The sequence below is a fragment of the Cucumis sativus genome, chromosome 4 (assembly GCF_000004075.3).
Source record: "Cucumis sativus cultivar 9930 chromosome 4, Cucumber_9930_V3, whole genome shotgun sequence".
NCBI classification, from domain to species: Eukaryota; Viridiplantae; Streptophyta; class Magnoliopsida; order Cucurbitales; family Cucurbitaceae; genus Cucumis; species Cucumis sativus.
Window position 1 is genome coordinate 25579167 of NC_026658.2, and position 15436 is coordinate 25594602.

General features: G+C 29.7%; 2 protein-coding genes across 2 annotated transcripts; one reads left to right on the top strand and one right to left on the bottom strand.

The window, feature by feature from the left end:
- Positions 1 to 6877: 6877 nt before the first annotated feature.
- LOC101211842 (peroxidase 46) lies at positions 6878 to 9950 on the bottom strand. Its single transcript, XM_004145529.3, has 3 exons — positions 9550 to 9950; positions 8460 to 8639; positions 6878 to 7633 (listed from the first exon to the last, which is right to left on the bottom strand). The coding sequence occupies exons 1-3, from the start codon at positions 9769 to 9771 to the stop codon at positions 7052 to 7054; spliced, it is 984 nt and encodes a 327-aa protein (XP_004145577.1). The 5' UTR covers positions 9772 to 9950; the 3' UTR covers positions 6878 to 7051.
- A 2418-nt stretch (positions 9951 to 12368) lies between these two features.
- On the top strand, positions 12369 to 14835 carry LOC101212085 (protein TIC 55, chloroplastic). Its single transcript, XM_004145530.3, has 3 exons — positions 12369 to 12886; positions 13162 to 13264; positions 13519 to 14835. Exons 1-3 carry the CDS (start codon positions 12480 to 12482, stop codon positions 14635 to 14637), a joined length of 1629 nt encoding a protein of 542 aa, XP_004145578.1. The 5' UTR covers positions 12369 to 12479; the 3' UTR covers positions 14638 to 14835.
- Positions 14836 to 15436: the final 601 nt, after the last annotated feature.

A 15436-nucleotide genomic window follows, 5' to 3' on the forward strand; every position in this document is an offset into this window, starting at 1 on the left:
TTTAGAGCCTCATGCTACTCGTGAGCCTGCCATGAACGGAAAAGAAAAACAAAAAACAATAATGTATATTACTATTAAAGCAATAAAGTATAGTCTTTTTTTCACATGTCAATTATTTCAGTCCTCATATCTTATTTTGTAATATTTTTCTTAATAAAAATGGAGCAACTAGTAGTTAGTTTATTTTATACTTTAGTGAAAAAGGTTAGTTTATTTTCCTTGATTAGTTGTTAGAAGAGAGAATAAGCGAAAGGTAAATATCCAACTCACCATAAATAAAATATTAAAGTTTTTATTTTTCAAACTATACAGATAATTTTATTTGTAAATATAATATCATTTAAAAAAACAAAAATAGGAAAATCTATTAATTATAAAATTCAATTTTTTTTTATAGATTTGGTTATATTTACAAATTTTTTTATATATTACTATATACTTAGTCATTATTATTAAAATTACTATCAATTATAATTATCAAAAAATAAACCTTAATAGTTTAACAAGTATTTTTCAAAAATAATTGACAAGTACTTCTTTCGACTATAGCATTTTTTTTCTTTTTCTTTTTATTAAATTTGATTAATTGAAAAGAAAGGTAGTCTACTTTATTGGGTAGTTAGTGTAAGAAAATCAACGTCAACTTTTGAAAATTGCAATGGTTGTATAATCAATGGGATTTTAATATGATCAAACTTTGATAATTATCCCCAAACGGTTTGAATTAAGCTTTAATTTCATGTAAATATGATGATTATATCAATCATAGATGGAAGAGTTAGATTACCAAAATGAAAGATTTTTAATGAAATAGATCGATCTTGATTTGTTGATTTTGTTGCCTACCAATATAGGAAGAACGATATAAAACGGAAAGTAGGAATTGATATTTCCCAACCTAACATGTGTAATCAATTCTTATCTAATAATCAAACTCTTCTTTGTTTGTTTTCATATTTATGATTGATTATTGTGTTGCCTTCATGATTAAGAACTTTTAGATTATCAATTAAACTTCGTGATTAACTCCTAAGTAGATGGTTATATGATTGAACTCATGACCTTTTAGTTAGTTATTAAAATTTTTACCGCTAGACCAATCCATGATGATTAATTATTTAAGCGTACTTGAGCGACTCAAACTTCTCACTACGCAAAATTTATCGTACAAAGCACTCAAAATAGTAATAACGATAATTGATTGAGAGTGTATAATTGAAATTTCCATTAACTCAAACAATCAAATTATGACTAATTGATGTAGTTCGAGTAATAATCAAATTATTGAATTCATTACAATAACATTTCTCTTATGTACTTTGAAATAGAAAGATGTAAGAGTATCATTAATTGAGAAAATAGCTAAAACTATAGTTTGACGTTTCAATTATTAAAATTTTACATTCAATTAAAGAAAATTATTTAAAAATTTACATCATCTACCATGTTTATTATTTTATAATAATCACTTCTCCACGTTATTTGTTTTATAATAATCACTTCTCCACGTTATTTGTTTTATAATAATCACTTCTCCACGTTATTTGTAATTCATATTAAAATTGTCGATACTTCAAGAATAATTACCAAAATTAAAAAACTATCAAAATAATAAAATATATTATAATAACTAACTCAACCTTTCTAAACCAAAACTAAGGAAGTTTGATAATTATTGAGAAGAATGGAAAGGAAAGAAAAGAAAAGAAAAGGATGTCACGATCAAAAGAGTGCGTAGAAGATATGCAAATGCTTGTTCCCGATAAGTACGAGCTCGGTGGTTCCCTAGGGGCCCTCCCCATCTCTCTTTCTACAACCGTTTAATTTACCTAAGTAATCAACAAAATTTGGAAAAGAAACAACAATTAAAATACTATTTCGGTTTCGTGTAAGTTGGTTTATTTTGTATTTTTAAATATTTAATTTTAATAATCGCACTTTAAATAAATATTAAATTTAGTCTTATTACTTGTTTCTATTTTTAATTTTTTTTCACGACTTTTAGCATTTTTAATATAAAAATTGAAATATTCTTTTAAACCTCAGATGTCAGTCCGTACTTCCGAGAAATATCAAATCCAGTCCATGTTTGTATCATAGTTGGATTTTAAAAAATATTAAGAAAAGTTTACAAAAATAGTAAAAATAGTGTTAATATAATTCATGTCGTTAAAATTGTAAAAATAACAAATTTAAAAATTGATTCGAGTCTGATTATCATCATACTTGTTAAATTTATAATATGTAAAAGACAATAAGCTGTTTTTTAAAAAAAATTGTCAATTTCTCAAATATTTAATTATTTATTAGCATCCTTTTACTATAAAATTTAAAAAATATATTTAAATATTATCTATCCTCATCTCAAAAGTCACTATTGTCGTAAAAAAGTTAAATACAAATTTGAAAATTTGTCAAAAATAGCAAATTTGACAAAACATTTATAGGAGATAGCAAAATTTCATATTATATTAATAACAAATATTTGACAGGCAGTGATATTATTCTATCAGTGACATTGATAACCAAAGATAGAATGATATCACTAAGACATTACTGGTTATCATTGATATAATTTAAAAAAATTGCTATAATTTATAAATGTTTTAATTTATTTTGCTATTTTAAAAAATGTTCCTTCAAATTTTACTATATAACATAAACTGAATAAACGTGAAAGAAGAAATATTAAAATTAATTATTAACCTATTGTATTTTATTATTTAACTAAAATAAAGATTTATTAGTGGATGGTTACATCGTTGGTCTATTAATATATTTGAACACATATACATGTGTTGTAATGTTGAAGATTCCACGTTAAAAATACCAGTGAAACTCGTACTCTTTATAAAATGAATTGACTACCATTTGATGAGTGATTTCACGAATTATTATAAAAACATTTATGGATCTATTTTGATCAATTCTACACTATGTAGTGGAGAGTGAAAGGAAACACACAAACGTGAGAGGTTGGCTTAATTCCACCCATTCATTTCTCCACAATTGATGGGTTTCATTTTCTTTAATCAAAATTCTTTAGAATTCATTATTATTATTGTGGAAATGTTCCTTTTACTTTTCAGGTATCTAATGTGAATGAAAACCTCATAACTTTTTGAAAGAACAAAAATTTGTCTTTCTGTCTTTTGTTTGGATATCAAACAGTATGTATTATGTATATATCTATGGGTTGTTTCCACATCGAATTCAATTCCACATATGAACGCACTCTTTTTTCTTTTGTTGTTGCTATTATTATAATTTTAAGATTCTAGATTCTCAATCTCCATCATTCATTTATTGTTTTATATATTCATCCTTATCTGATTTAACTATTTTTGTTGTGGAGTTGGTGTAAATGACAAAACTATAATGAAGATGGTTACTTATAAAATATAAAAATTTGTAGATATTTTAGTTCATTTTATTATATTTGAAAATGGCATGGATAGAGGGGATATTTTTTAAATACATAAATTAATTAAAATATTTACAAAATATCTACAATATATAAATAGTTATCAATGTATCTCATAGAATCTGAAAATTTTGTTATATGTTGTAAATATTTTGTCAAATTTGTTATTTTTGACAATTCTCCATCGTATAGCATATTTCTTTTTAAGTTTAAACTTTAAGAATTCTTTCGGATTGATTTAAGAAACGAGATGTTTTTCAAAAACTTTATTTTTATATACCTATTTAAAACACGTTTGATTGTCAAGTATATTTGTTAAATTAAGTAAAACACTTGAAAACGTAGTCCAAATATACTCTAAAGTGTTGGTAGAGAGTGAAGAAGAGAAACGAGCTCATGGATAGAAGATGCCTACTATTTAAAAAATAAAAAACATACAATTTTTATAAATTTAAAAACCGTTTGGGACAACGATTATCTATGACTATAACAATCATCTCTTGCCACAGGGAACACTATTTTAAAGTCTCTAATTAGCTATATTGTTTACTATTTTTTTATCAAACTAAAGTAGTCTACACATCAAATACATACTATTATAATCAAAATTACAATAATTTACCTAAATTATTATAATTAAATTATAACAAAAATCTAAAAATAAAATGAATTTAAGGATCTTAGAAAACTCATTATATGGTTTTAAAATTTAGAAACATATTCAATATACATACACACAAAATTAAATAATTGGAAGACTAATTTTGTAATTTAAAGTATTTTTCTTCACAATTATTAGACGAGAGAGTAACAAAAGAGAAAAATGGAAAAGGAAAGAAATGGAAAGAAAAAAAGAAAACCTCAAAGACTTATTATTCAAAACGGTTACTTTTTACTCTTAGAGGACCAATGAGTCATTATCATGGCAGCTTGCAACCTTCGTTTCTTTATTATTATTAGTATTTTATTGTATGTGAAATGAAAGCTAACCATATTAATCTCTTTTCTTTTTAGCCTTTTGGTCTAACTTTCACACTCTTTTTGTCCATTGCTTGGAAGTTTCTCACATTACATTTCGTACCAATAGAAATTCCCCTTTCTTTATGGGTAACAATCTTTATTATCTTTTTTTTATCAATCAAATAAAATAATTAAAGAAAAAGAAGAAGAAAATTATTAAAAATAACGTAACATTGAAAAAAGATAAATTTTTTTAAAATAGTAGATTCTACAAAATATTTACAACCTATAGCAAATTCTATCATCTATAATCTTTGATATGTTATAATAATAAAAAACTATCAATAATATAATCCAAAATTTTACTATAACATATAAATAATTTAATTTGTTTTGCTATTTTAAAAAATGCACCGTGAAAATATTTATTATAACTGGTTTTCTATGTTTCATTTTATTTTATTTATATTTTTAAGTGTTCAACCATGATAGTTATTGTAATTTCTATAAATTTTAGAATTAGTTTAGGGTCATTTTTTAAAATAGTAAAATAAATTAAAATATTTACAGGTTGTAACAAAATTTTAAATTATATCATTGATAGTCTTCTATCACTATAGCATATCAATGACTATCAGTAATAGAATTTGCTATAAGTTGTAAATATTTTGTAAAATTATATTTTAGTTGATTGTTGATTTGTGAGGTGTCTTTTGTTTATATGAAATTTGTCGATGTTATTGTTTATTTATTTGAAAAAATAATAATTAATTTTATTTGAATACATTTGAGATTTATTAAAATCAACACTCGAGAATGGATTTTGAAACAATTGTGCATAATGCTTATAAGTAATAACTTATCTAAATTGTATAGATTAAGAATAAAAATGAAAATTTGTTTATAAACTATAACATTGATAAAAATAGAAAGAGTTACTAATTAAGGTGATAAATATATGTTCACACACATTTGTTCCACTTTTAGATAGGTTTTTGTGAATGTTATATTATGCATATTTACGGAATAATTATGATTCTTTATTCTTTTTAATATATAAATAGTATTTTGTCAATATAGTTACCTACAATGAAAAATTATAGCAAATAACATCGTCGTCGGATCAGTAGTACTACTACTGTAATTGAACGAAAAGCAAAGCAAGAACACCAAACATAACACGTAAAACATAAATATGTTAACAGTTAAAATAAAAACCACATTCTCTTTTAAATGTTTTGTAGCTCTGAACGTAAGTTAATAAAATTTGGATAAGATAGTTGGAGAAGATTTTGAAAATTTATATTTAATATCTTGCAAGTATGATCCATCACAAAAAATGGAGATTGACATTCTTTCTTTCTTTGTTACTTCATTTGCGAATTATATTTGGCTAAACGTGTGGAGTTATAAATTTACTTTTTTTGTTGCCATCAACTCATTTAAAACACTCCAAGAAATAAGTTAGAAACTTGAACATCAAGTTTTTTTTTTTAATTATTATTACAAATCTGATTCTATATTAAAATCAATGACAATAAATATATTTTATTATAAAGAGTGTGACAAATGGTCAAGTAGACAGCACATCTATCACATTTCCTATCAATAAATATACCCATATTTAAAACCAACAACATATACCAACATCTTTCAATTCGAATGGAGATTTTAGTATAAAGTTTGTTTATTAGAAAGCTATATCATATGAATAGTCGTTATTGTGTTGGCTGGGCCTATAATACAAGCCCTAATTTAGGCCCATTTCATATTCTACCATGAAAGTTATACATCATGTAGGTGGAAGAAAGGGATTGGTGTAAACGATATACTAACATTTTTAAAATTTTGTAAATATAGCAAAATCGATCCAAATATTTTACTAATAGACTACGATACAAATATTGATTTACCATCGTTAAATCATTAAAATCTTTAAACTTGACTATATTTACAATTTTTTTAAAAACGTCGTCATATACTTAATTATTATTAGTAGATAGGTGTAGCAACAAGGATTGAGAAGTGTGAATACAATAGTAAACTTAATGTATTGATCAAATGTAACAAAATTTTGGATTATATTAAAGATAAATATTGATATGTTTTTATCAACGATATTAATAGATATTAACATAAGTTTGTTTGTGTCTATCATCGATAAAATATGAAATTTTGATATATTTTGTAAATGTGTAAATTTTTCTAACTCAACGTCATATTTATTTTTGAAAATTTTTTAATTCGCGTGCATTGCACATGTGACTTGATTAGTATAATTCAAACACATGGAATGTCCAGGAAATTGAAAGCTCCCAACTTTATTATAACCCTTTTAAGACTTCTATTTCATTTATTTTTTAAATTATTACGTCTATAACTGACTATTAATATTTTTGTACTTTGAACTATTCTCACTTTCAATGGTTGGGATAAGTTTAGTGTGATTTACTAATTGGTTCTTAATAACAAAGTTTCTAATTCCATCTAAAATGAATACATCAACCTCAAATGTAATTTAAGTTCAAGATTTTATGTAAATTCAATTATCACGAACAATTATTACTAACCCACAAATCAAACAACAATTACTGCATACAGAAAAAAAAAATAATAAACCTTTTTTACAGTCACAAATATTTATACATTTTCTTTCCCACTAAAATCTCAAACATTAGGAGTAGAACAAGACAACCTAATTTCCCCTTCATCCCCACTCTTAACTCCAACGCTACTAAGTTTCAAGAACGACTGGGCCCAGTTTTCAAAGAACCCAATCTCATCATTCGCGAAGCTCTCCACCCGAGCTCTAGTCCGGCCGTCGCTGATCAGAACGGAATCCGACTGCAACAGCCCTCTATGTGACAAAATGTTTCTGTAATACTGATTGTCAAAGACAGACGACGTAGCCGGATCGTTTTCGACGGTGGCGGCAGTGGAGGCGCCTGCAGGGCACCGCCGCATGAGCTCGTCGGCGTAGGCCCCGTCTAGAGAGGCGTCGATGAGGGTCAGTTGGCCATTTGGGTTTCGTCGGAAGCGGTCGCTGAAGGCGCTGCAGTGGGAGGTTCCGATGGTGTGGGCACCGGAGAGGATGACGAGATCGTCCACCGACAGTCCTTTTGATGAGAAGAGATTCATCATCTGGTTGACTGAAAAGCTTGTGTCGGCGATGTTTGGCCGGACGTTTGACGCCGCTGATATCTTTCCGTCTCTTCGGCCGGTCGGGACTTGAACGGAGGGCCCACCGGTCTGTGCTAAGGATGAAGAGAATTTAGAGTATTGTTTAGTTTATTTCAATCATTGTACTTGTAACTTAAATTACAAGTTTGTCCCTATAATATTAAGTTTATTGTTTAGATTTAATTATAAATTTTAGGTTAGACCCGTTTACAAGAACAAAGTTAATTTTCGATATATCGAATTTAGTAGATTTCGATCATCAAAAGTAAAAATTGGTCGCTTCAACTCTTTTAAGTTTTAGATTTGCCAATTTAGACTTTTCCAATACTAGCAACATTCTTTTTCATATTTAGAAATGAATTGCGTTAATCATTAGGAGCCATCAACAATAAATAATTTAGAAACAAAAGTCATACTATATATTACTAAAGCAGTCATTTTACAACACACAAATCTATTTCTTTGATGCTCTATTTATACTATAGACTAAAAATTCTCAAACCTAAATATATAATTTTGAGTGTGACCTAATTTTTATTAGGCTATAATTGATATATTTTTTTCTTTTTTGATTGATTGCCTATTTTGGCCAAAAGGAATTGCTTTTATTATTTTGTTTTACATTTTCGCAATTGTGTTATTCAAATAACAAGTTGATTAATTATAAGTACGCTCTTTCTTATGGTATATTCATTTTTTAAAAATCTATCTTTTAAAATAAATTTGGTAAGATGGTCATAATTCAATTAACCAATGTATATATATATATATTTTTACTATTTAGAGATGTGATTCAAATAGTAAATATGTTGATAAAAGGAAAGAAAAATTATGGATAACTATCAGTTGTTTTAAAAATGACTTTGGAAATGTAAAGGATGAAAATTAAACTCACGAATTCAACTGCATCTCTGGCGGCTAAAACGACAATATCGGCACATGAAACAGTTCCGGGACAAAAAATTTCTAAAGTTCTCTTAGCTGAATCGATTACTTCGAATCCTCCAAGTGACTTGTTTGCCGGATCGCTTCGTTCCGTTCCATTTCCTTCCACCAATACAGAAGCATCACATCCCTGTATGTTTTGAAATTTTGAAACACTCAGTTGATAAAATAATATACTACTAACATTATTTTAATCTCTACACTTTTAATAATTCTTAACTTTTTTATATCATTATATTGTAATTAATTGCATGTAAATAATAATTATTACTTAATCAATTTGGATTAAAATTCAATTTTAAGAACACTTAAGCTCGATTAAAAATTAGAACCGAACAAATTAAAGTTATAAAGATAACTCTGAAGATCGATTAAAAATTAAATCCGAACAAATTAAAGTTATAAATATAAAAGTAGTTTTACTTATATGCAAAACTGTTATAATGATGCTTTAATTAACTAATAGACCTTGGATGAGTTCTACCTAAAAACTTGAAACTTTAAGTCTAAAAAGTATAAATTTTAAAATTTACAAGCTAAATTTAAAATATTTTTCCGTAAACTTAATAATGCTTAAAAGTATGGACATGCACGGCCAAAAAATTAGTACCCATAAAGGTACTAATGTGGTTCAACAAACAATTAGTAGAAAAAGGTTGAAATTTTACTGTCACCTTGCTTTCTTTTTAAAATTAAACATATAAATACTATTTTTATTTACCGTTTTCTACGTATATCTTTTTTTTTATTTCCAATAAATCAAACAAAAAAGATTCAACTACTAAAATAAAATTTTAAAACCAGATTTTTAGGAAATATGAACCATGTCTAAAAAAATCCAAATATTTTTTCAGATGTGTATTAATTTAGTTTGTGGTATATTTTTAATTCTTATAAAAACTGAAAAAAAATTTAAATTTACTCACTAAATTAAATAAATTAAGTCAGAGTAGAAAAGAAAAATAAGGGCTTCAACGGTGGGGAGAAAATGCGTCGTCGTTTTACCAAAAGAAAAGCAGATCGGTTTGAAGTTAACTAACCTCAACAAAACAGTCATGGAATAGCAACCGGAGGAGCTTGCCGGGGACGGTGGGGTCAACGGAGGAAGCCGATCTGACGGTGTTCCTAACCATTAACTCGGCGGCGGGACACGTGGCGGCGTAAAATCCGAAGGACAATGCCAGTGTTGTCGCCGGAAAAGACAAAGCCAGAAAAACTAAAAACGACTTGCATGTGTTGATATACGACGCCGTTTCCGCCATGAAAAAATAAAAATAAGAATATAAAATACGTTTTATTGTAGATAACTAGAAATGAGAAAGTCTCTTTTGGAGTTGCTATGAATTTGGCATTGGCTTAGCATTATAAGGAAACAGAGCAGAAGAGAGAGTGAGAGAAAAAAGAGGAGAAATTTAAAGCAGCATTGAAGAAGTTGGGTGGTGGCAGAGTGTTAAAAAGTCTCACACGTCTTTTGAAGAGACATGTTTTTGCTCTCTTAACTTAATGGAAAACATTTACTCCTCAGCGATTCCTTCATTTCGCCGCCCATGGGGAATTTATTGAGGCCTATTTAAGGCTCTTCACTTCTCTTTTCTTTACTTTTGAAATGGTTTAATCTTAGCTAGCTATGTGCCAGCCAAATTGGGCTGTGTGTTTGTATTTTCAAAAGTAAATAGAAGTAATAAAAAAAAATTGGTCCATTCAGGTCTCATAATTTGTGACTTTCGAGTTCCCCGCTCCAACCAACTAATAGGCCATTCAATGTCAAATGTCAACTAAGAGTAATTACTTCAATTTCACCTTAAATAGGAATTGCACAAGTGGAATTGACTAACATTAAATTTAAGTTGAAGATAGATTGATTAATTACAAAGACTCAACATAATTATTCCTTTTCGTTTGAAATTATATAAGAATACCATTTTGGTCTCATTAACTTTGTTCAATTTGAATCTATCTTTCAAAATATATAATTTTTTATTGATGCATCTTCCACAAATCATGAATGTAATTTTTACTAGAGAAATGATAATAAAAACCGGTTGAAAGTATTTATAAATGGAATAGTTGCAAATTTAGCAATTAGATTTAAAATAATTGACTATATAGCAACGTTTTAAAAAATTTGTAAAAATTGCAAAATTTATCAAATTCAATCGACAGAAGTCTATAACCGATAGATCATGTTGTAAATATTGGCTTATCACAGATAGACTATACAAATTTATCAGCGATACAAATTTAATAGCGATTGTTTTGCTATATTTGCAATTTTTTAAAAAATTTTGCTATATCTTTCATTATTACTTATAAAATGGCAATCAATTACTATTACCCCATGTATTAACTTTTTGCTTCTTCAATTTTAATCTATCTTTCAAGTAATAAAATTCTTATTTTGTAATATATATTATCGTATAAAATATAATATTTCGAGAGACTATATTTAATATTATTTATTGAAAACACATACTATGCTAGACATTTGAAAGTTTAAGTATTCAAATCATATAAACTACAAGCTACAATAAACCCTAAACAACTAACCATCAACCAATTTAGTATGAACCCAATATGGTTTGAGTCCCCTTTCTACTTTATGTTTTTTATATACTATATTGTAATGATAATACAAACATTAGAAGTTAGCCTATCGATAAAGTTGTTTTTCAATCTCATCTAAATCCATTCAAGCCTCACTCTTCAACTGTTTTTATTAGATTATTAAAAAAATTATGAATCCATTGCTACAACTAACACATGAAATAATTGAAGGGTAGGTCAAGGATACACCATGCCTAGTGACCATTCCTATTTATATACTTTTAAATTGCAATGAAAAAGCTAATCTCGAGGGCTTTAATTTGGATCATACATTGAAGAAGCTAATGGGAGAGCCGTTTTGGAAATGTCCCACATTTGGGATCCACTTTAAAGGGGGCACGAAGGACAATGATTGTTCGAATAAACTTATAAAAATTGAAATAATACAAAAACGAGCGATTAGCAGTCAAGCTAGTGAAAAAACTAGACAAATTAAATTTGATAACAAAAAAATTTAGAAAGAAACAGCTCATAATTTTTTTTTTCATATTGCAAATTTGACAAATATGATTAGTAATTAACGACAATCTACTTTTAAATTTGTCGTATTTGCAATTTAGAAAATGTAGGTGATATGAACTCTATTATCACAATTTTTTTTTGCTATTTCTGCAAACTCTCCAAAAAAAATTGTCATCCCTCCCTAAGTTTAAACTTATTTTTTTTACAATTTTCTTCATATTATTTTGAGTGAATTATACAACTTTCATAAAAAAAAATTCATGATCTAATTAGTGTCCACGCCCCACCATGGATAAAGATACATTCAACTCGACATCTCGCTCTCACTCCCCACCCGACGTAGTAGGCCACTATCCTACCATTCCTCCCTAAGTTTAAGTTTAAGGATATTCACAACACGAAAATCTCCCACAACAAACACAAATGTGGTAGTTCGTGTGTATACTTCTAAATCTTGAATTTCCCCGAAACAATATGTCTAAAGAGTAAAATATAAAAACAAATGCATAACATCTTCAAATATTTAAATAACAAAAAATATATTTTCTAAAAGATGCTTATCGAAAATCACCTACTCCTTTGACAAATTCTTCTTACTTATTTTCAAAGGATATGTATAATGTGTGTAATGACCAACGAGAAGACCGATGAGACGGAGATGGATCGAGACTGCTCTAATACATAACTCATTTTCAACAATACACAAGAAAGAAAAGAAAAGCCGACGCGTCGTTTCTTCAAGGGTTCTTTAATTTTTTACGTGTACTTTATTGCCTCCTCACTTGTCCTGTCGTTGTCGACATATCGAGTGTGTGGTTCAGAATCTCACACAAGTGCTTCGCTATCCTTAAACCAACGTTCATTCCTCTCTTCACCTTCCCTCCAAGACCCTAATTCCTCTCCCATGGCTTCGCTCCGCCCATTTCTTTCCCTTTCCCCTGTCTCCCCCGCGCCAAACCCCACACGCCCCACAAATTTCCATCTTCTTCACTCTCCATTATTCTCTTCCTCCTTCAAATTAGTCGCCACTAAAACAAGATTCGCGGTGCGCACTGCCGCCGTCGCCGGCGCCCAAATTGCAGATCCGGTCGATGATAATCAGGTGGTTCTTTTGGGTCCGACAACCAGCGAGAAGCCTGACGATGAAGCTACGGCGGAGTACAATTGGACTGAAGAGTGGTATCCGTTGTATTTGACGAAGGATGTGCCGGAAGATGCTCCGTTAGGGCTCACTGTGTTCGATAAGCAATTAGTTCTGTACCGCGATGGAGCCGGCGAGCTTCACTGTCATGAAGATAGGTGCCCACACAGGTAAAATAGGCGGAAAAAATAATGGGCCGTGAAGGTTTCGAACCTGCGATCCGTTATTTGCTACGATATCATTTGATCTTTTAATTTTACCTTCTTATTTTCTCTCTCTTATTTTTTAATTCATCAAATACATCTTATTATATGTAATCTAATATCACTCATACAATTAAGCTAATCTGTGACACTTAGATGGTCTTAATTTAAAATGATTAAAATTTTGAATTATAGCTTAAAATTCAATGTAACTCTCTCCTATTTACATGGTGTGGTTTTAGGCTAGCAAAGCTCTCGGAAGGCCAATTAATCGATGGCAGACTGGAATGTCTTTACCATGGCTGGCAATTTGAAGGTGAGGGGAAATGTGTGAAGATTCCTCAGGTAATAGAGTCCGACCATGAGTACGTTTGGAATAACTTTTTAACTGTTGAAGAATAGGAGACAAATTCGATTCCTATATTTTCAAATTTATAATCATTTAGTTAACTTATTTTATAATAAATAATAAGTTGTAATATAATAAAAATGACAATTTTGATGAGATATTTTCACTCTTTTATGTAAAGTAGTTTTTTCTATAATTATTTGTATATATTCCTATAAAAAGCTGTATTAGTTGTCTTAATGCAATGCAGCTTCCATCAGATGCCAAGATTCCTAGATCAGCATGTCTAAGAACATACGAAGTAAGGGATTCACAGGGAGTTGTATGGGTATGGATGTCTTTGGAAAAGCCTTCAACCCTAAAAAGTATACCATGGTTTGAGAACTTCGATCGGCCTGGCTTTCGAGATTTTTCGTCCATTCATGAGCTTCCTTATGATCACTCCATACTTCTCGAAAATCTTATGGACCCTGCACATATACCTATCTCCCATGACAGAACGAGTTATCCTGCCAAAAGGGAAGATGCTCAGCCGCTAGACTTCGAGGTTACCGAGCGTACAAATCGCGGTTTTGCCGGTCGGTGGGGCAATGCTAAAGATCAGCCGTTGTCAAATTTCTTGAGATTTGAAGCACCTTGTGTTCTTCAGAATAACAGGGAAACTCCCAATAAGAAAGGTGGGATTGATTACTTTACAGGGCTTTTCCTCTGTAGACCTACAGGCCAAGGGAAATCTATGGTTATAGTGAGATTTGGTAGCACCGCATCAACTGTTAGGTTAAACTTGTTCCCTGCATGGTTTTTGCATCAAAATGCCTGCAGAGTTTTTGAGCAAGACATGGGATTTCTTTCATCCCAAAATGAGGTTCTAATGAAAGAAAAAGTACCTACCAAGGAACTCTATCTCAACTTACGATCCTCTGACACTTGGGTTCTCGAGTACCGACGTTGGATGGACAAAGTCGGCCATGGGATGCCGTATTACTTTGGACACAGTACGATATCGTTGCCGAAACTGCCTGCTGTTATCGAACATGCCCCCGCGGGAATAGTTGCTGGAACTGCAGCATCTCCTCCGGCTAAGGGGGGAATCGGAACTATGCATGCTCCAAACTTGTCTAATCGATATTTTCGACATATCATTCATTGCAGAAGCTGCAGCAATGTCATTAAATCGTTTCAAACTTGGAATAAGGCTCTTTCTGCCATTGCTATAACATTGATTGCATTGGCAATTTTGGTGAATGGAAGGCAATGGAAGGCTCTCAGTTTGTTATCGGCAGCATTATTCTTTGGTGGAGCTTATGCTTGCTCAGCTGCTTTGGCTTTAAATACAGATAATTTTATAAGAACTCATAGAAGGTTGTAAGTTATTGTTTAGATTACAAAATAGTTGGTTGTGGATAGTAAAAAAAACGTAAATCTACGTTGTTTGTTGATTTCAAAGAAGAGTGTGATTGACGAAAAGAAAACTCTTTCTAAATGATTCGGTCAATTCGTAGCTTGTTAAAGTTCATCTTTCCACTTCCTTTCAAGGTTTTATAAAACGAATACTTATTTTTCACAATTTACAAGTTATTTTACTTCCTCTCATTGTGGCAATGAAATTGAAGCAATCGATTATAAATAGTTTGTTCTAGATCTCAAATACCTTGGTTTCAATTATAAATTATAACAAATTTAAATAATTTACATACTCGAATATTTGCTCACAAAAAATCATAAATTATTGGAAAAATCACGATAAATATTAACGGAATTCGTGTAGGTCCAAGGTGTCTAAGCCCATATCAAATTCATGGTTGTGCAAGGCGTGTAGTACGGAGTTAGAGAAGCCACACCAAACATTGACGGGATTAGTGTAGGGCCACGGTATCTAAACCCTATCAATTTCATGCTTGTTATATATAACTAACTTCGTATCAATACCATTAGCTAGCCGGTCCAATGATAAGTGAGTCTTCTAGCTCTCTTTAAACTATTTTTAGTTAACTATAAAAGATTTTTGTCACCGAAATTTATATATTAGTGCGAATAATTTTTTTGTAAAAGTACAACTTTACTCACACACGCTCAAGCCTGCCTAGGATCATACTATCATCATCAACACAATTTGTAATATTCCAGTGGTACTTAGCTATTTACGCTCATTTGCTTCCTCCATTTTT